This window comes from Sturnira hondurensis, unplaced genomic scaffold, assembly GCF_014824575.4.
Source record: "Sturnira hondurensis isolate 20B ecotype Veracruz unplaced genomic scaffold, ASM1482457v3 Scaffold0014384, whole genome shotgun sequence".
Classification (NCBI taxonomy): Eukaryota; Metazoa; Chordata; class Mammalia; order Chiroptera; family Phyllostomidae; genus Sturnira; species Sturnira hondurensis.
In genome coordinates this window covers 16,357,041-16,377,907 of record NW_028087015.1, presented here as the reverse complement: position 1 = coordinate 16,377,907, position 20,867 = coordinate 16,357,041, and the positions used below count along the sequence as shown (strand labels likewise).

At 41.0% G+C, this 20,867-nt stretch overlaps 1 protein-coding gene across 3 annotated transcripts in view; it reads left to right on the top strand.

Moving 5' to 3' along the window:
- The first annotated feature begins 2,831 nt into the window (after positions 1 to 2,831).
- CTNND2 (catenin delta 2) overlaps positions 2,832 to 20,867 on the top strand; it is an 837,284-nt gene continuing 819,248 nt past the window's right edge. For 2 of the 3 annotated variants that reach the window (XM_037063012.1, XM_037063011.1), the window contains exon 1: positions 2,833 to 3,074. In XM_037063012.1, the coding sequence (XP_036918907.1) occupies positions 3,038 to 3,074 (37 nt within the window). In that variant the 5' untranslated portion in view covers positions 2,833 to 3,037. Of the gene's footprint in view, positions 3,075 to 20,867 lie in introns of all 3 variants that reach the window. The other variant, XM_037063010.1, reaches the window with a different exon arrangement.

Here is a 20,867-nt window from a genome sequence, read left to right as displayed (position 1 = left end):
AACAAGTGATTTGAAAATTCAAGAGATATAGGAATTAGTATTTAGATGTGATTTCTGTATCACATAGTCGTGATGATACATAAAGAGAAGAAACAATAAATATTTTTTTGATTAGCATCAAGTTCTACAACTTGGACATCATAAGCTAATAATTTCCTGGTCTCCTAGTGCATAGGGGAATTCTGAGCATCCCTTTTCATGGGAACTACCAGAAGCAGGAGGCAAAAGATGGCGGCAGTGAGGTGTTCCAAAATCTAACACTACACACGAGGTTCTCACTTTAATTTTAATATTATCCAATTGCACACTCAATATCGTAGGTTACAAATTATTTTAGAAGAATAGAAGTCACACGCGTCCCAGTGAAATCAGCCACAGAGCAAATGGAATCAAAGTAGTCCGGGGCATCTCCTTAAATACCCCCCTCCCCCAAAGAAGGCTACAGACACTGCCTAGGGCTCATTTCCAATTATTGCCATTAGAAAATGAGGTATGTTGTTGCTCATCCCAAAAGTAACTGTAAATAACTTTAGAAAACAATGTTCTCAGATCTATGAAAACATAAGCCATTTTCAGCAGGTGGCCTCTCTGCTCCTATTTCAGATGTAATCCAAGTGTAACTGGTGTGTGCAATCCCCCCTCCCTCACATATGACTTCTTGAGTTCAAAAATGCAAAGAGGAGTACAGACTTTTTTTTCATCTGACCAAAGCTAAGGTGGGAACAGACAGCACACTTTAAAATGTAATAGGCCTAATGGATACCATGCTGCTAATTCCTCTTGTACCAAGTACTCCAGGGTAATGGAACTGCCTTGCTGACAACTAAAATAGCAAATATAATTCAACATGTGCTGAAAAAAAGGCTCTGCAGAGTCTTCCTTCACAGAAATCAAAGTTATTTCAATGTGGAGCTGGCTTTCAAACTTGGAGCTAGCCTGGAGAACTACTTTTGGAGGTGAGACCGAGCCTGTCTATGCACATCCAGCCCCAGGGTAGAAGGATTAAAGATAAGCATTTGCACCGCTTTCAGAAGTCCTTGCTTCTACCTATTTAACCTGTATAAAGTTTTCCTCATTTGCTCTTGCTTTAGACTATATTTTACTAACTCCAAAGTACACTAAATAATAGCCTGAATGAATACTCAAATCACATGACTTTGTTGAATAATGTTTTCTGACACGGAAGAGAAGCACTTCGCTGCTGAGACTCATCGGCCCCCACACCCCTCTGACCCAGTTTCCTGGGTTCTGTCATGCTTCTCTGGGTCTCGGAAACCAGCCCTGGAGAGGGATGGAGTGGGGAGATCGCAGCCCCAGACTGTCAGTGTGCTGGGTTTACAGGATGAGGGATAGTGAGTGGTGGCCTAATTAGGAGAGCCACCTGCCTTGGCTCCTGGGCAAGCTGTGCTCTGTTTGGCCGAAGGGACACGTTGAAGGCCCAGAGAAATTCCTCGTCACATTGCACAGGTCTTGTTTTCTAACAGCCTTTCACTGTTTACTACGGTGATTCTACGTGCTGAATTTTAGCAAGAGAGATATAGAGAAGTGCGGGTGGAGTCGATGAGCTCTGAAAACATGAGATGATAGAGAAAACCAGTCTGAAAATGAAGAAGAACAGTGCGGGCTGTACAGAAAGCCTATGGGAAAGGAACAGGTGAGGGTTTCTATTTTAGCCCAGAGAGGGGAAAGAGGAGGAGGAAGGGAAGGTGCCAGAGGCGCTGAAGTAGCCAGAAGGAGGAGTGGGAGCAGGAGCCGGAGGAGAACCCTATCTCAGTAGTGCATTCCAGTTCCAGGCTAGACGAGGGTCTCTCTTGCAGAAAGTTCACATCCATTCCAGATTCGAAATCAGACGGATTTTGTTTAGGGAAGAAAGTCTTTCCACCTGCAAAAACATGTTTAATGTAAGCACCGGAGGTGACTATGACTAATATTGGAAGGGAGCTGTAGGACAGATTGCAGACGGATGTCCTGCCTTCCTTGCTCTAGAACCCTAGGATTTGAGAGCATCCACCTCCACCCAGAAGTATGCACACTCAGCCTGCCCCGTCCCCCGCCCCCGTGTACACACAAGCTATTCTGGAACCCCATCCGCCCTCGCCCCTTTGTTTGCAGGATGACAGCTACCCCACACAGTAAACTGTTAGCATCTGGCCTGTGAACGAAGGAACCTGCCCTTTGAGAACGGATTCAAACTGTGGTTTCAGGCCTTTCCCGGGTCCCTTCCAGCTCTCTTGCGGGGTTCCCGAGCATTCTCCCATCTCAGGTCCAAGGTGTGCGTTCCCAGGGATGCTCGGCCCTCTCCCAACCCGCGTCCTCCTCCCCTCTCTCCCACTGCTGCCGCTGCTGCTGCTGCCACGAAAACCAGGAGAAGTGGAACGCGCACGGCGAAGCGCGGCGCTCTGGCGGCGGCACTGGGCATGCTCGGCGCCCAGGGCAGGTTTGGGCGGCGGGGCGGACGCTTCCTCACTTGCTGGGCGCTCGAGCCGGCCGCAGAGGCATAGGTGGAGGTTGAGGCTGCCGCACCACGGGAGGAGCCGCGCCCTCGGCGGAGGCAGCGGTGGCGGCACAGGTGGCGCGGCCGGCCGGCTGGGCGCAGCAAGGGAGCGCTTGGCGCCAGGCGCCGCGGCGGCCCCAGGCTCGCGCCCGCGGCGGCGGCCAGCGGACTGGAGCGGCGGGCGCGGCAGTGACGGCAGCTTTCGCAGCCCGGTCGGCGGCAGCGGTACCCGGAGCCTAGAGGAGCCCGCAGGAGCCTCGAGCCCGTGGAGCCCGCCGAGCCCGAGGAGCCGGGCAGGGGGCGCTGCAAGTCGCCGCGTTCCGAGGGGCTGCCGGGCCGGGCGCTGCGCACTCGCGTGGGGAGCCGCCTCTCCCCCGCGGCGCTCGCCCCTGCTCCCCGCCAGCATCACTTGTCCCGCGGCAGCGCTCAGACAACAAAAGCGGAAGATGCTGCAGTTGGGCAAGGTCAGGACCTTGCCCTGAAGCCGGGCGGCTGTACGCACGCTTTTCCCTGGACTGAGAAACTGTCGCTGCTGGCGGGTGCATGTTCCCGAGGAAGCAGTCGGGCACCGCGCCGTTCGGTGAGTTGCTTGCGCGGGGCTGCTGGGGCCAGGCTCATCCTTCTCGTCCTCGCCTTCGTCCTCCTCGCAGCCAGTGGGGGTTGGTCCTGAACTGCTGTCCGGGTGGCAGTGGCGGCGGCAGCTGCGTGGTCCTGCCCTCCCGGGGAGGACCGCGATTGCTCTGGGTCCCCTCTCGGAAGACAGCTCTGCCTAGAATGGGGGCCGGGGTTAGTGTTTTTCTTGGAGCGGTTAGCAAGTGGCTTCTCTGCGTGCTCCCCCTCCCTGCCACTCATCTCCCCCAGAGGAGGCGTATATAGGGCAACACCAACAATACTGCTCCCTGCCACCCTCAAGAACATACCCGTTGCATATATGACGTCCCTAATATAGAGGATCCGACGGGGTGGGGGTGGGGAAGACTTCCCTCCAGTCTTTTGCCCTTATGTTCAATGTCATTACGATGTTTGGCTAGAACAAAATGGAAATACTTAGTCATTTGCATCCATGGCCATTCCTTCGGTCTTCTGTTGCTTGCCAGACCCACAGCCCCTTGGTCTATATTTAGCGGTCTCAGAGCAAGCGATTTCAGCTCAATTCACAGGTTTCAGGGGCTTCTGCGTCCTGACAATAGATAGCGAGGCTCTGGAAAGCGCCGTCTGAAACACAGGTTTGGAAAGGTGTGAATGTGTACAGGAGGTTGCCATGCGATATTTGGGTGACTGGTAATTAATGGTAAAAGCCAGCTGCTTTCCTTTTTTTCCCAACCTTCCTCTTATTCTGGTGGGTAATGTGTTTCCATCGATTGCTACTCAGCTGCTTGGAGCCACTACGTTCTGAATTAAGTCATTAGAGGTGGTGCAGCCTTCCTGGTCTGTACTGTAGGAAAACAGTCTCAGGGATTGGGGCGTGTGTGTGTGTGTGTGTGTGTGTGTGTGTTTCCCACAAAGAGCACTTACTTCCCAAATGCCTAAAGTTGTGTCTCGCTGTAAATGTGGGAGTAGTGAAGGGTGTGGAAAAAGAGAAAAAGAGGAGCAGGTTGTGGCTCCGAGGTGTCCCCCCCACCCCCGCCCGCCCCTGGCATGCTTCCGTTGAACTGATCTGATTTGCTTTGGCCCTGAACGGCGTTATTAACATGCATGCCTAATGTTACCAAGTAAATCTGCTGGTTTAAGACGAGGGGTATGTTATACACGTAATAGTGACCCTGACACGCAGAGATTTTCACTTTTACGAACTATGTGACGGATATGCAAAACGCTGGGAATTTTCTGCACTGACTTCCATGGAAATAGGGAGGTGCTGAAACTACCCTAGGAGTTACCTCATTGTGCATCCCTACATCAGTACCTTAGGCTAATGCTGGTAGTTCAGTTCATCCCTTTGGTGTTAGCAATTCTCCTACAGGATTAAAAGGCTTTCGAGCTGTACCACTAATAAAATCCCATAAGTATTTGATATGACTGGTATCGAATTACAGGGATGAAACTGTGCATGATGCTGGGCACTGCTCTTGGAGAAGTATGACAGATAGGGGTGGACGTCCTCAAATATGGACTAGCTGCTTTGAAGTGCTGTAAAATCTCCTTTCCACATGCCGAGTCCATTTGCATTCTTTTGGGGGAGAATGTGAAGAGGCATCCTTACCGGTCTGTGGGTTACAAGATCTCAGGGCTTGAATGAAGATGATTACATTTAGAGAGTCAGATGTTGCCGTTTGGGAGGCCTTTAATTAGACGGCTAAGAAGTCTCAGCATTGCAGAGAGACTAGGAAGGTCTATACAGCTTGAGTTAAGTGAGCAGTGTGATTAGGTTTATCAATATCACTTTAGTTTCACCTTCTTCACACTCAGAGAACTTTTAAGAGCACTTTGAACATGCCGTTTTGCTCATTGCATGTTTTATCATAAAATTTCTTTTAAAAACAAGCACTATATGAAGTAGACATTCATTTTTCTCTTCTTTTTAGTCTACTGTTAACAGATTTAAACATGATTCTTAAGGGATAGTAGATATTGTTCATTGCCTATGTGTGCAGACAGAGAGCAGCTGGGAGGCATGGGGAAACTACGTGTACTGTATATGTGAGTTTTATTTTATGTTGTGGATTGAAAACGATAGTACCCGATTGAGTGGCAATTGCAGTAACTACATGAGGTTGTTGCTTTAATAAAATTGTCATAGTCTTGGGGAAAGGAGTTATTTAATTTGGTGTATGTTTGTATACTTGTATAACCTAATCATTATAGATGTCACTAGTGTTTTCATTGTTTGTAATAAAAGTCATGTACAGTATTACAGTATAAATTACAGTATTTCCATCAACCTCATATCTTTCATAGTCAGGCCAATTCCTTCTCCCAGTGAAATGATTCATCAGAGAGAAAAAATTAAATTCAAATGATATTAGGTGGAAAATGCAATTTTTAGTTTTGTTAAATAATCCTAAGGATAATATCACTTTCACAATGACCTTTAAAATTAAAAATGAAGTTATAATATTCTCCAATATAACATTACTTCTAACATATAATTGAATATACAGTGCTCTTCCTGAAATTGCTATAGAACTTGCTAGTTACTGCTGTGCTTTATCAAAGTTGTCTTTTGTGTAGTATGCTTTGATGTGGAATTGGTGATGAGTTTTCCACAGTAATTTCATCAGGTTGTCCTTATGTAAGGAACATTAAAATTAGGTTTGAAATAATGTATTATATTTATTGGTCCATAAAATCAGGCATATACTTTGTATGAACCGTATATCTGGTTGCAGCAAGGTTACTGAACTATGTTGGGAACCATTGTGAAGTATTCTTTTTCTTTCCTTTTTCCGATGATTAGCCAGAAGCAGATGAGGGGCACCCATTTGTTTTTCTGTGAACATTATTTTCCCTCCTCCAGTGGGGAATTGGTGTTGTGAGTATCACTTCCTAAAAATTTCATTTTTTTAAATAAAGATTTTTATTTTTTTAATAAAATGGTTTCATGTTCTTACACTCAAACACTGTAATTCAGAGGATGAATAAATACCATGAGAAAACAGGCGAATATTTTTAAAGCCAGTACTTTCGTGGGAGATTTGGTACAGTGGGTCTTTGACGGCAGATTTACACACACTTTCAAGCCACATTTCTCAGTTGGTTTCCATCATCCGTATTGTGAAGGTGTCCTCAGGGCCACAGTTCTTTCATGGCATTGTGATGAGTGCCATGTGGATGTGGGTGAAAAGTCAGTTTGGGTGGGAGTAGGTCATGGTACTTGTTGCTGGCTTCAAGTTTATCTGGTGATGTGCCAAGGCAACAGCTTTTTGTATTAATGTAAAATACTAAACATGTCATAGATAAATAGTTTCCATCACATTGTCTGCCAGTCTAGCTCACTGATTAAATAAACTGCCTGGTTGGGTTTAATGAATCCAATCACATTCACGACTAGCACCTTCCACACAGGAAACTCACCGAAGTATTTCATCCTACTGTGCTTTTAGTCCATTAATAATGGCAAAACTCATAACAAAAATGCGCAGTTGTGACACCTCCACTTATTTATCTTTTGATCACATAATAGTTAAATGTAATCTCAGGCTCCATATCATGGTTGATTGATTTGTAGGAAATGTCTTAGCTATATTAGGATATTAAAGTCATATTCTGTGTCAATTAGTTTCCGACAAATTGGAAAGAATGGCTAAATAAGTGAAGGAGTGCTGCCCGACCCTTCCCACGTTAGACAGACATTCACCTGTATCCCAGGGCAAGATTTTTGAAAAGTTATCTGTAAAAGGAATTACATATACTAAAACTTTTTATTCCATTATTGCCATTTCACATTACAAATGTATTTCTAGAGAAAAAGTTGAGCTGTGCTCTCAGATAGATACATATACATAATATTGCGATATAGATATAATAGGGGGTGATTAATGATTAATGATCATTAATGATTAATGATTAATGATGCGATGCTGTTCTGTGTTCTGCTTCCAGTGGGTGTTGATGTGCAGAGAGCGCTGGCCTTGGGTGGTCCTGACTCTGACTCTCCCTAACTCAGTCTTTGGCCATTTATGTGACCCTCAGATTTTAGCTCAGTATTTCAGTTATAAAATGGGTGCAATAAGACAAAATATCTCAAAAGATAGGTTTCAGATAAAGTAAGTGAATCTATATGAGGCTTATAAATTGGAAACGTGTAGAAACACAAGAGATATGTAGCTATATCTTAAGGTGGATGCTAGGCTTCATCTCTGTGTCATAGAAATATGTTATACAGGCTGCCACCCCCCACCAAAGGCTATTCCATGGGTGTATTCTCACCCATATTGCAATATTGTGATATTACTCATCTTGTAGTATTACTTTATTGTGCAGATTTACATAAAAAATATATCAAAGTTTCTACTCTGCAACATAACAGTCCTTTGTATATGCATATAGTATTAAGCTAAAAGAAAAGTAAAATTTATCTATTATTTAAAACGATTCTAATCTTATAGGCTGAAATGGCAGGACTTTCATACTCTTAATAGTGTTATATTATTACCTGATGAAAATTAAATTTTCTACAATTAATATCGGAGAAAGAATATTGCAGATCATTGAATGAGCATAACTCCTGGTGGGGTCCAGTGTTAAACTGTGTTAAATCTTCCCTGTTTACAACTACAGAGCGTGAGTTCCATCACAATATCATTGTGACAAAAAAAGAAACCTGAAACAGCTAAATGTATACATAAGTAAAAGGCCCACAGCATCCCACCCTACTCCCCTCCACCTCCTATTAGAACCAAGTTCTTGAAAAAGAAGTAAAAGTGTGTTTATTGGTACCCTTTGAAAATAAATGGTCATTTTCACATGTTATTTCATTCTTGGTAGCTTCAGTAAAGTACCCAACTTACCTGGAGGTGTGTGATTATACCCAGCTCCTGCAAAGTTTGGCTCTGAACTTCAGTAACATGGTTTGATTATAATAACACTTGGATATATCTTAGAATCTGTTACCGACTGTGACCTGTGTAACAGGAGACTGATTTATCTTCAGTCAGAAAAACATTTTGACAATAAACACAGTGATTTATATTCAAATTTATGTGTTGTTGTGAGAGCCACTGCCAATTATACGTTACCAGAGTAAAATGAATATTATAATAAAGACCTTTGCATTTTTTTAGATGAAACAGGCAAGTGAGCCAGTTATGTTTGGTGAAATAAATGTGTCAAAATTTCTACAAGTTTCAGATGGTACAAGAACAGATAAATGAATTGTTTATTTTATAGCATTAGATCACAGAAATAGTTAATGCTGTCATTTAAATTAACAAATACATTAGTCCTGCATAAGTACGGGTTAAAGTTTCATCATTATTAACAGTTTTGCTTAATGTGGTAATTATGACTCTCCTTAGAGATTTGGTCCAATAGGTCCATATGAAGAAAAATTCATTTGCTATATAGGTTTTATATAATTTATTCTTTTGGTCCAGGAGCCTCTTCATAATCTTATCATACTTACTGTAATCTTTTCTCATTTAAATATGCAACAAGATCAATGACAGAAAGGTGCATATTTATCTTCAATTACAAAATGTGCAGAAATATGGAGTGTTTTGTATCTTTGAGGATCTTGATAAATATCACCTTCACCAACACTTCTAGGTTTTGAGTAAGTTGGGATATTGGAAGAAAAATTATATAAAGGGGGAGCCACCAAAGGTGAAGCGTTGGTTTCAATCGTATATAGTTTGGTATGATGCCAAATGACACCCCAGGACCTTGGCCTTCCTCCCTCCTCACAGGGACAGAGCTGCCTCTGAGCCCTAGAGCCCAAGCCTTGCTATCAATAGGCAGGGAGATCTCCAGGGGAAGAAGGAAGAGCAAACCAACCTGCTTCCTTTATTCTTCAGAAGCAGGGAAGTGAAAGGCTGGAGAAAGGCCAGACGTGTTCCTTTCATTACGTTCCCTTCACCTGGAAGGAAGCATCACAAGTAGGGAAGAAGTGCTCCTCAGTGACATGGTTTATAAAGAATTCAAGTTGAAGAATTTGGGATATAATAGCTTTCACAGTATTTTGCTTAGTACTTGAGCTTATTAAATATTTCGTGATATTTTGACATTGCATCAGGAATTATCGGGGGAGTGTCTGATGTCCTGGCTGATTTACAGAGAGTATGGTCCATGAAATTCAGCAGATTTATGAATTGCTAACTTTAAAATAACTCACTCGGTATTTCTTCCTTACTCCCCGTGTTAGATTTTGACTGCCAGTAGTTGGGTGGCTTTGGAAGTGGTGAGAATTAGGCCTAAAAAGGACAGAGTCAAAATCTGACTTCCCAAACCATACATAAATGATGATCCATGATAGCTTTCATCCATAGCATTTTCTATGTCAGTGTTGATAATTAGAGTTTGGCCGTTGTTTAAAGTTTTAACTTATAATAAGAGCAGTCATGGGACCTGTCAATAAAGATGAAAAAATGAATTTCCAAATAGACACAATGTTTTATTTGACTCTAAGCATGACTACTCAACCTAAAAAAAAAGCTCACTTCGTAAAATAAATTTTATTCTTCTCTCTCATATATTCTATTTGGGCTTTCAAACATTGGAGTAACATAGCAGTTATTACCTCCAGTAACACAGAATAATTTAATTTCCAGGAAGAGTAATGTCTTTGGCAGCAAACCAAGTCTTGCAAGTGGAAAACAGTGAGAATGCAGCTTCTCCTCTCTCACACAGTGTTCACTGGTGCTGAGCCTGGTCTTTTTGGAGTCGCTGGGTGAGGGAGTGAAGGAGTTGTCCAGAAAAGCATAGAGTTGTCATGGGCAGTCTCAGAGACGGTAGAGATCGCGTCAGACTTACCCGGGACTCGCAAGGTGGTGCGGGAAGCCAGGGGCACGCAGAGCATCAATGAGATGGTCTGGCTTGAGTTGCGTTCGAAAGAATAATGTGACATCCATGGTAGGTGCCTGGATACATCATGGCGCCTCAGTCCAAAGAGCTGCTACATGCAACTGCGAGTTATCTTTCCAAAGTATAACTGTATGAGAAATATTCATGGTACTGAAGGTTAGGAAGAAAGTCAGGCAAAAAACTATTGACTGTGATACCTAGAGTACACACCCACACGCATGCCCACACAAACACAAGAGCAGAGCAGTTATGGTGGGGTTTCAAGTGTGTTGTTCTTTTCATATTATCTTTTCATCAGATCCATCATAGTTTGATATATGTTGCAATGGGAAAGTATGTCTTTAAATTTTTGAAGATACTATATATTTGCTTTGGGATAAGTTTCATAAACCAGTGGGATGCCTGACTGAAAATGAACAAGGTTCATTCTTCTCGAAGTGCATTTTCTACATACTCTAATTAGTGCCGTACCTAGATTTTTCTTTTTAAATTTAAGTTGTATTGAGTAGGTTTAGCAAGCTGGTATCTTCTTGAGGACTCTGCAGCACATTAGTGAAATATTCTTTAAAATTTTTTTTTCTGTTTTCAGAAGTAATGCATGCTCATTAACATTTNATGGTGGGGTTTCAAGTGTGTTGTTCTTTTCATATTATCTTTTCATCAGATCCATCATAGTTTGATATATGTTGCCATGGGAAAGTATGTCTTTAAATTTTTGAAGATACTATATATTTGCTTTGGGATAAGTTTCATAGACCAGTGGGATGCCTGACTGAAAATGAACAAGGTTCATTCTTCTCGAAGTGCATTTTCTACATACTCTAATTAGTGCCGTACCTAGATTTTTCCTTTTAAATTTAAGTTGTATTGAGTAGGTTTAGCAAGCTGGTATCTTCTTGAGGACTCTGCAGCACATTAGTGAAATATTCTTTAAAATTTTTTTTTCTGTTTTCAGAAGTAATGCATGCTCATTAACATTTTGAAAATGTGGAAATGATAAAAAAAGTTAAATTTCATGCATGAACTCAAGCCCCAGAAGTGACTCGGTTTTTATCAGAAATTCTAACTCATACATGTTTTTTAATTTAGAAGAGATCTTATATTCTGCTTTGTTACTTTTTAATATGTAGGGGGGCTTTTAATTGGTTTTCATTTGTAGTGTCTGGCTTTTATACTTTTTGTAACATCATTTACTTAAATAACTTGCTATTTCTGGATACTGATGGCATTTTCTTTTCTTTGGCAGTATATATGATGCTGTGATTAAAGCCAAATAGTTTTCATTAAGTTATTTCTCTAGAGTAAGTCCAAGAACTCAATGTTTTCAAGACTGTTGATATTGTTGTCAAATTGTTATAATAATATAAACGTAATTTATAAATAAATATAAATGTAATTTATATTTCTTTTGGCAAAGCTGGAGTATGCCAGTTTCCCCGTGATTTTGGCAACTCTGGGTATTTTAACTAAAAACAAACAACAAATTCTGATTAGTTGAGGGAGATTCTATTTTCCTATGATTTAACTTGCTTTTCTTTGAATATGAATGAAATTAAATATTATATAAGTCTATGGTGCATTCCCAATTCTCTTGTGAATTGTTGTTTGCACATTTCTCAAGTGGTTTATTTGCCTTAATACCAATTTGTATTATTTGTCTATAGTAATTACACTGGCCTTTGTCTTATGTTTTATCAGTTTATTGCTCATTTCATTCTTATGTGAAGCACAATTCTCAACCTTACAGTATACTTCTCCCTAGTTCTTTAAGGGTGCGTTCTGTAGCTCCCTGACTTTGTGTGTTTTGGAAGAAACTACAGCAGTGTGGCCAACGCTGGAGGCAATAGCTTAATAGTTGTATCACAACTTGAGTGAATCATGTCACCACTTTTCCATATTTTGTTAGCAAGTGGTTAAATTACTACTGAGTGCCATTGTTGATAGAGGGAAGTAATAATTCCTGGGTCTTCTGGTTGTTGAGAGGCAAATTAAAGTACTATGGACTTAAACTACATAGCAGAGAACCTAGTATATTAGTGAACCTCAAACAACTTAGCTGTTTGTATGGTTAAATAAACAAGATGACATACCCGTTTCTCTAATTCTGGCTTTCGCTTTCTCCACACAAAGTGCAATTATGCACCTGCACAGGCTCAGGGACCTCTGTGTGAGAGGAAGGTGTTTGCAGCAGTCTGGGGCTCACAGGTGGAAGCTCTCTGTGCGCATCCCAGTCACCGCGCTGCGTGTCCTCTGGTAGTGCTGTCTCCGCGTGTTTCAGCATCTTTGGGAACAGTAAGTCAGAGTGCCGTTCTTAAGTGAATGCACAATTTCCAATATCATATGCATAGGCCCATATGGACATATATATCATGTATACCATGTACCTGGTCACATAGGACCATGCTTCTCCCCACCCCCACCCCATATTGGTAATCTGTCTCTTTTTTCCATTGGTGCTAAAATCCTAGGACAGTAATTAGCACATGATAAATACTCAGCTAATCATTGTGAGTTCTGCGCGCACTTTTGTTTTCATGGTCAAAACGGTCCATGAACTAAGACTTACTTGTTTACTTTCGGCTTGTTTTGGGTTCGTGTCTTTGCAGTGTGTTGGAGGGAACATGGGATTAGGATTCCGAGTTCTCGGATTTGCATCATGCTTGGTGCTAGCTTTCTCTGTCACCTTGCATATGTGCCAGTATTTCTTTTGTTCATTGGGATCGAAATTCCCATTTCTGTGTGTGTAAGTGTGACATGATAATTCATACGAAAGTGCTTTGGGAGGCGTGATCATGATGAGCACTTAAATATGAACTACATTCCTTGGACTTATGATGTGTTTCAGAAATAGGGTATTTTTTTTCTGTGAGTTGGAGTCAAATAGTTTTTTGCATGTAGAATTCAATCTCTGACCTCTTTTACCAAATGGTTTTAAAATGCCCTGTAGTTGTAAAGATGTGTTACTGGGCATTGACTATAGGAAGAATTATCCTTTATCCTTCAGTAGAAGTAATTCCTGTTATTTCTTTATACCACTTCAAAAATTATGTCATACCAAATAGGCTCCAAAAAGTTCTTTCTGTTTTTTTTTCTTTTTCACACAGACATTTCCTGCTTAAAAGGAGAGTAGAATGTAGCCCCATTGTTCCTCAGTGACTGAAGTCTGTACAAATGTCCCAGAATATTATTTCCTCTCCTGGTAGGCTGCCGAGTCTGGCGCCTGGAAGGCTTTATCAGAACAGTTTTAGAAGTGTGAACTGAAGCTGGCTTCCATTTTTTTGAGCATATTTCCTTAAATACTTTGAACAGAATTTCAGAGGGTTCTGATCACTCTAACTGTAGCCTGCCAATGGAAAGAAATCATGTGTAAGTCATGAAAAAATAAACCTTTAATTTGGTTCCCACTCTCAAAACTTTTGAAGGAAGTATAAAAGGGGGGTTAATATACCTCACTGGGCATGCTTCTTAATTTGTAGCGGAGTGTCAGGTACTCAACAGGAGATGCTAATCATGACGTTGTGCTCTGAGTATAGCGGTTTCAGGTATGGTTCTTTTTTCTTATAAATCTAACGTCTCCTTTCTGTAGCTGAGGGCGGGTTGCCTGACGAATTGTATAGTGAGTCCATATTTCTTTTCAGCAGTTGAGAAGATTCGTGGGGTACCCTTAGCTTGTACATGTGAAGCTTAGAAAGAAAAAGAGTGTGAGAGGAGAAGAGCCAGGGAATGGCTGGGAGAAACTGACACTTGCCTGCATGACAGGTAACAGCCCTTCTTCATTTCCAAATGCAGACTCTGGGCACAGACGACTGTGTTCTGCTGAGTCTGACACAGGGGGTGGGAGTTTGGTTAACACCTAGTGAAAAGTGTGGAAATTTGAGGTGGAAGAAGCAGGTAGCTTGAATTCGTTTTGGCAACAAAACTTTTTTTTAATGGGCTGGTGGATTGCTCATTGATTAATCCATTCACTCAATAAACTGGGCTGGAGATATGTTTTGAAGAAGCACCAGGTTATAAATAGTAGCAAACTACATGCTACTCCAGAGCTAGAAAATCTGTCCCCATCTGAGTGATTTGTAAGTTTCTTCTAGGTGAAAGGTATCTAGCTACGTCTGTCTTCTTCAAACCAGGATTTCAGACTTAGGTGGCCATTTCCCATCACAGGTCTGAAATTGTTTTCTTTCTTCTATGTGTCCGTTCTAGTAAAATGAATGAATTAATTCATTAATGAATTAATTGCTACCAGGACCCAAGTTCTTTTGGTACCACCAGCACTTTCCATTTACACATTGTAATAATATGAGTGTGTGTGGCTTCTGCCTGGTGGCCTGACAGCTTAAGCTTTTTGCAGTGGTGCAGTGACACCTACGGAAAGGCAGGTGACGCCGAGTCACAAGTGGGAGAGCAGGGTGACAGCCTGATAAGGTGCCATCTGGAGTTGAACAGGGTATGGAGGAAATATAATCAAAGTCATTCCTTTGAGTTTTCTGGCATGTTCGTCACTGCAAGCGCTTTCCCCTATTTTATCTTTTGAAAGTGAGGATCAGAATTTGGAAAGCAACACAACAGATTTTTGAACCCATAGTAGCGTTTTTCATGTTCAGTTATTCTGAGAAGTTCGTTAGGTGATGTCATCTGAGTTTAAAGGAAAATGGGGGCAGACTCAGAGATGGAGAGCAAGGTGACAGTTAGTGGGGTGAATCAGGGGGTGGAGGGACTGAGCAAAAAGGAGAAAGGACTCATGGACATGGACAGCAGTGTGATGATTCCTGGGGGGAGGGGAGCACAAGCGGAACTAAATGGTAATGGAAAAAATACAACAAAGATTTAAACAAGAAAAAATGCATGCTGTTAGTCACAGTTATTTATCATTTCAGCTGGCTGAGCTGTGACAGGTCCAGGATTTGGTGGCTGGCCGAGTTTTCCAGTTCTGACCCAAAGTAAATGCTGTTGAATGCAGCTATTTGTACAGTTTCTGTCAATGGCCTTTATGCATGGAGTGAATTGCCTTGTAATCTCTAAGGGGAAATTCTATGTCTTATTTATACTTTAATAGTTTTCAATTAGTATGCTGATGATTTATGTCAAATAGCTGTCCACATACTATAGGAGTTCCTTCAGATTTTCTGCTGAGTAGTTTTCACATAAGTAGTAGAGCAGTGTTACTTATAAATTCCCTTCTAATGTATCTTCAAAACTAGATAGTGCTGGTCATTTGGCAGCAATATCTAGGGCTGCTTGTATATCCGTTACGAGACATCGAGAAGGCAGGTGGGGGTATCCCCGTACATGCACGTCGTACTCAGCACTTTGCAGTGATTCTCTTGAAACATGGAAAAGTTCGCCATCATAATCTCCCTGTGCATGTCAAGCTGGACAGATGACAGTGTGAAATTTAGGGGTTGTGATGTGCAGATACGTGATGCTATGCGGAATATCATTGTGTCAGAAGAATTTACGAAGCTGCTTTTGGATCACCAGGAAAACGTGATAGGACATTTTGGCAGCAGGTCTAGAGACTGCTCTATAGCACTGAGTGGGTATTTGACCACCATGGTGAGTGGCATAGATACTCCCTAAATCCGAATCTAGGAATATGCCATGTTCCCCTCAGTCACAGGAGGTAGCGGGGAAGGGCCCAAGGGCTCCTCTGTTGTAATGGTGCGACCTGACTTTGCAGGGGCTTCAGTAACTGAAAACACTGTGAGGTTTAGACCGTCTTAGCTCATGTTGCCATAACTAAATATCACAGGCTTGGTGCCTTTGACAACAGATAATTATTTCTCACAGCTCTGGAGGCTGGGAAGTTCAAGATCAAGGTATCAAGGTGCCTGCTGATTAATTTGGTTCCTGGTGAGAGCCCTTTTGCTGGTTTGCAGATAGCTGCCCACTTTTTATGTCCTGATCCGTCCTTTCCTCGGTGTACGCATCTCTCCCTCTCCCCTTCCCCCGGTTAGACAGCCAATCCCTTTGTGAAGGCCTCATCTCCTGGCGTCATCTAACTCTAATTACCTCCACGGGCCCGATCTCCTCTTTGAAGGTTGGTCATTAAAATGGATTTAAAGTTCATCCTATACTGATGTAGTACAAATGCTTGATCTCTCACAAGCATCGATGCATACCTGGCTTTTAAATGGATGCCCATGTAGGATAAATTTTTAATATATAATAATCATTGAATCATACCACAGAGTATGTTGAAACAGGACGAATGAGGACAGGTAATCTGTCACCGAGTGGATGTGAGAGATCAGTGTGACTGGTTAATAAGCTGGTAGGTTGTCGTGTGCAGGTCTAATAGAAAGCCTCACCTTTCAAGTCAGCTGTTGCATGATTTCCTAGCATCCTCAACTATGCAGGTTCTTTTTCAAAGGCAGATTGTCTCATAGTAAATGAAATACAAATATGCCAGGAATTTTGCTGCAGGAGGATATTACTTTTATTTACTTTTCGAGTAAAAAAATGGAGCTGTACAAAGTTTATGTTTTCATGGAACAATAATTGTCGTCTTAAAGAAAAGTAGTGGACTATAAAACATAGGGAAATGTTGATTTACATAAGAACTTACCATGTTTTGTATCAATACATTCTCTTAAGAGAAAGCATTGTTAAGTACAGGGAAAATTATGAAAATATCATATATAATTCTCAGAAGTAGATTTACTTTCTCAAGGTGAATTTATATTACATTTTCCATTACAGTCATAAGGATGTTAAGTACAGCATAGGGAATATAGTCATTAATATCTAATAACTGTGTATGAGAGGTGACCCCCCCAAAAAAACCCAAAATTATATTCTGGATGTTGGGTCCCTTGCAGTACAGGCTTCCCCCACTAGGTGGGTGTGCTAGAAACCCATTTGTATCAGTGGACCAACCGGCATTGTTGTGAGAGGCTGTGTTCAGCTTCAGGGAATTTTTTGAAGACTCTTTCAGTATGTTCGCCTATTGCACTATGGGTGATTTACCAACACGCCTGCCCACATCACAGAGAGTGTTCAGAAGTCTTTAACCAAAAATATCATAACCGCTGTCCCCACCTTCCCTATCCACCCAGTCTCACTCCGAGCACATTTATTTGTTTCCCCTGATGAGAAAAGTCTTCAAAGGGAAATGTTTTGCTGGTATGGAAGAGGTGTAACGAACAACAGCAGAAGCACTAAAAGGCACCAAAATCGATGAGCCCCAAAACTGTTTTGAGCAGAGGAAAAATGTCTCCATAGGTGTGTTGCATCAAGTGTAGAGTAGTTTGACGGTGACTGAAGTTTAAAGGTGTAAGAATAAAAACACACATTTTTTATAAATACTGTTTTTTGGGGGGGTCTCCCCTTGTATGGTGGCAGATGGGTATGGCATTTATCAGATGATCACTTAGTAAGTTATATGTCTAATCACTGGGATGCACACCTGAAACTATTGTGTAATAACTACAATTGAAAATAAAAATGATTTAAACAAAACAATACATAAATAAATTGATGTCATCTATGATTTGCATTTTGGCAACCGAAAGAAAATTTATTTGAATTCACTACAAAATTATTGAAATGTCACACTTGGCAAAAGACCTTGAAGGACATATGCTGGAAACTTTGATATCTGTTTTACAAAGAGTAAATATTAATGTATCAGGGATGTGGAATGTTTTTAATGGCAACACAATAAAATATCAGAAGGCAACTTGTGTGACTTCAAGTGTGACATTTTAGTAATTGCATGTTTACTTCCTTTTCATCTCATGTAGGAAATGTCAGTTAAAGTTACCAGAAGAAGAATTTTTATAAACTTTCATTTCATGTTCAGATGCTGCTGTCGCAAAAGTCCCTCTTCCCTTTTTATAATCCTCTTTGATTTAAATTAGCTGTGCCATTAGGCAAATTATGTCTTTGAAATATAAAGCCTCCACAAAGAAAGTTCCTGAAGTTGTTGGAGTAGTGTCAATAGATTGGGGAGGATCCTCTTAATCTAACAAGTGTGTGTTGAGTTGACTCCTTTGATGTTTAATTTGTTGCTATTTCCACAAGCAACAATTTAGATTACATTGTTTTTTTCCTGGGAGCACAGCACTGGCTGTATATTTCCGCATCTTTCCCTTTGTGTCTGTCTGTAAATCGTGTCTTAACGTCACACACGGTTTAGTCTTGGAGAGCAGTTTGGAGGTGTGCAGCCAAAAGGGCGTCATCTGTGCGCACGTCCAGATGCCGGCCCCTCATGAGCTCAGTGGAAAGTGGCATTCGGCCTCTTCTCACAATGCGCAGCCGCACCGTTGACATGCAGCATGATGTCTAATAACTGGAGCTTTCAGCTCTGGGTCTTGCACAAAGAAGGAAATAGGACCTGCACCTGATTGTTTACCGAGGATAGTACATGCCTTGAAAAGTCTTTTATTTACCAGTCATTCTGGGAAATTGAAAAATACAAATCCAGGCCTACAGAGCTATGTTGCTGGGAGTGTTGGTTAGAACCGCTTGAAGTTGCTACCATGCAACTTCCTTTGACCTACAAAAATGGCAATTTAAACCTAATCATTAATCTCATTAATTGAGGAGCTAATTAACAAATGCAAAATTACATTTATACTTTCCCCCTGAAATTCACCATTTAGTGGGTTAATAACAAATAAGAGATTCAAATTCTCTTCTGTTTCAAGTGTTATGGGAGATGTGCCAGCTCTTGGGTCATGAGGGAAATCATTGATTGGATTAAAGTTGGCTAGGCTGGAAAGAATTAACTTAAGTCCCAGAGAAATTTAAAGATCAGCTGGTATGTTGGCCCCAAGGCAGTGAGAAGCAGTCTGTTACTCTGTGCATCTCATATAAGATGTTTGTAATAAGGGAAATTGGATGCAGAGTGCATGGGAATTCTCTGTTGCATTTTTTGCAATTTTTCTGTACATGTAAAGCTATCCTAAAAGATAGAAGTTATTTTTTTTCAAATTTAATTTGAACATTAGAAGTTGTTTAAATGTTTGCTCAAAGTTTTCAAAGACCTCAGTAAAGGAGAGGTTTAAGTTTTAACTTTGATTTTCCTAGGCTCCAACTATCATTAATTTGTTAATAAATAGCAAATTGGAATTAGCTTTCTTTTTTTTTATCACTCATGTCCTGGATTTATGGTTAAGGTAAGGGAAGGGAGAATAATTTCTCAAAGTTACAAAACAAAGCAGTAAAAAAGAAAACCTATTTTTGTTTTGGTCTCATGATGGCTTACAATGATATAATGTGGATAATTTAAAATTTGCAAAATTTCTCACTGAATGCATTTTGTTTAGTATGTTGCTCTAGAGGAGAAAAGGACACTGGTGTCATCTGTTTTGAAAATATTTTTAAAAGATTTTATTTACTTATTTTTAGAGAGAGGAGAAGGGGAGGAGAAAGAAAGGGAGAGAAACATCAATGTGTGATTGTGTCTTGAGGACCTGGCTTGCAACCCAGGTATGTGCCCTGACTGGGAATTGAACCAGCAACACTTTCTTTTATTCATAGTCCTGCACTCAGTCCACTGAGCTGCACCAGCCAGGAGAAGTTTTAAAAATATTTTAACAAATAAATACGAATCTTTACCTTCTTCCATTTACAAGACCAACACAATGTAACAAATTTTTATTTTATGAATAATTTTACTTATAACTTTTAATGCTTAGCTAACTAGCCAGTTTATACAACCTGTACTATCTTCAGGATATACCCATGGTTGATAGATTTAGCAAGGGAATCTATATGACACCTAGTTAAATTTGAATTGCAGATAAATAATAGGTTTGGGGGTATTTTTTCAGTTTATGTCCCAAATATTGCATAGGACACATTTATATTAAAAATTATTAGTGCTTTTTCTGAGACTCAGATTCTATTGGACATACTCAGGCATAGTCTCTTGAACACTATGGGCCCTGCAGTTTTCTCACTTTAAGAATAGCGATGGTGCCCTGGCTGGTGTAGCTCAGTGGATTGAGCGTTGGCCTGCGAACCACACCACTGGGGTTCGATTCCCAGTGAGGGCACATGGCTGGGTTGCAGGCCAGTTCCCAGCAGTGGACCTACGAGAGGCAACCATACATTGATATTTCTCTCCTCTCCTTAACTTCCTCTCTAAAGATAAATAAATAAAATATATAAAAAAGAATAGTGATGGTAATAATTGTTGACCCTTTGCCATAAACTGCCACACCTTTTTACTTGTAGTAGAAGACCTTCTTGGTTTATTAGTTCTTCAACATTACTATCTTAAATGCCACTTTGTTGCTCTAAGCCTTCCAGTCTTAACCTTGGCCCAAAGGGAGCTCATATAGATTATTTTCTATTCACTATGAAGAATTTTTTATATTGCTTTTTATGTAAATCATCTGCCAATTTGTCAGACTGTGACCTTGAAGAGACAATGTCCTAATTCTCTACGTACCTCATACAAACAAGCATGATGTCTTAAACAAGGAGGTTGTGTATTCATTAGGGCAAGCCAGGTTACGCTGCTTTAACAAACCAAATTTCAGCAGTTGTTGCATTCCTGTTGCTATGATCTTGTCTCTTCTATCTTAAGCCCTTCATTTCACTGTTCCTAACTTTACACAATATGTTCTCAAAAATTAAACAAACAGAAAAAGAGGGGGTAGAAGTTGGTACATCTTCAGCATGGGCTGGCAGAAAGTGGGACTAGAGCTTGGATGAACCTACTCAGTCTGGGACCCAGGCTAATGTCCCCCACATCTTAGTGCATTCTTCCCTGACCACTGAGGTAGAGAGAGGAAGGTGGAAAGTTGGTCATCTGTCACTCAGTCCTATTCCATGAGACAGAGAGAACTGTGTGTTGATGCTCAACTTCAAACGAGGGTGGGGCGAATGGCATACTGGTGAACAGCCCTAAACACATCACAGAAAAGTACATTGGTGGAATCTTTGAATGAGAGCTAGAGAG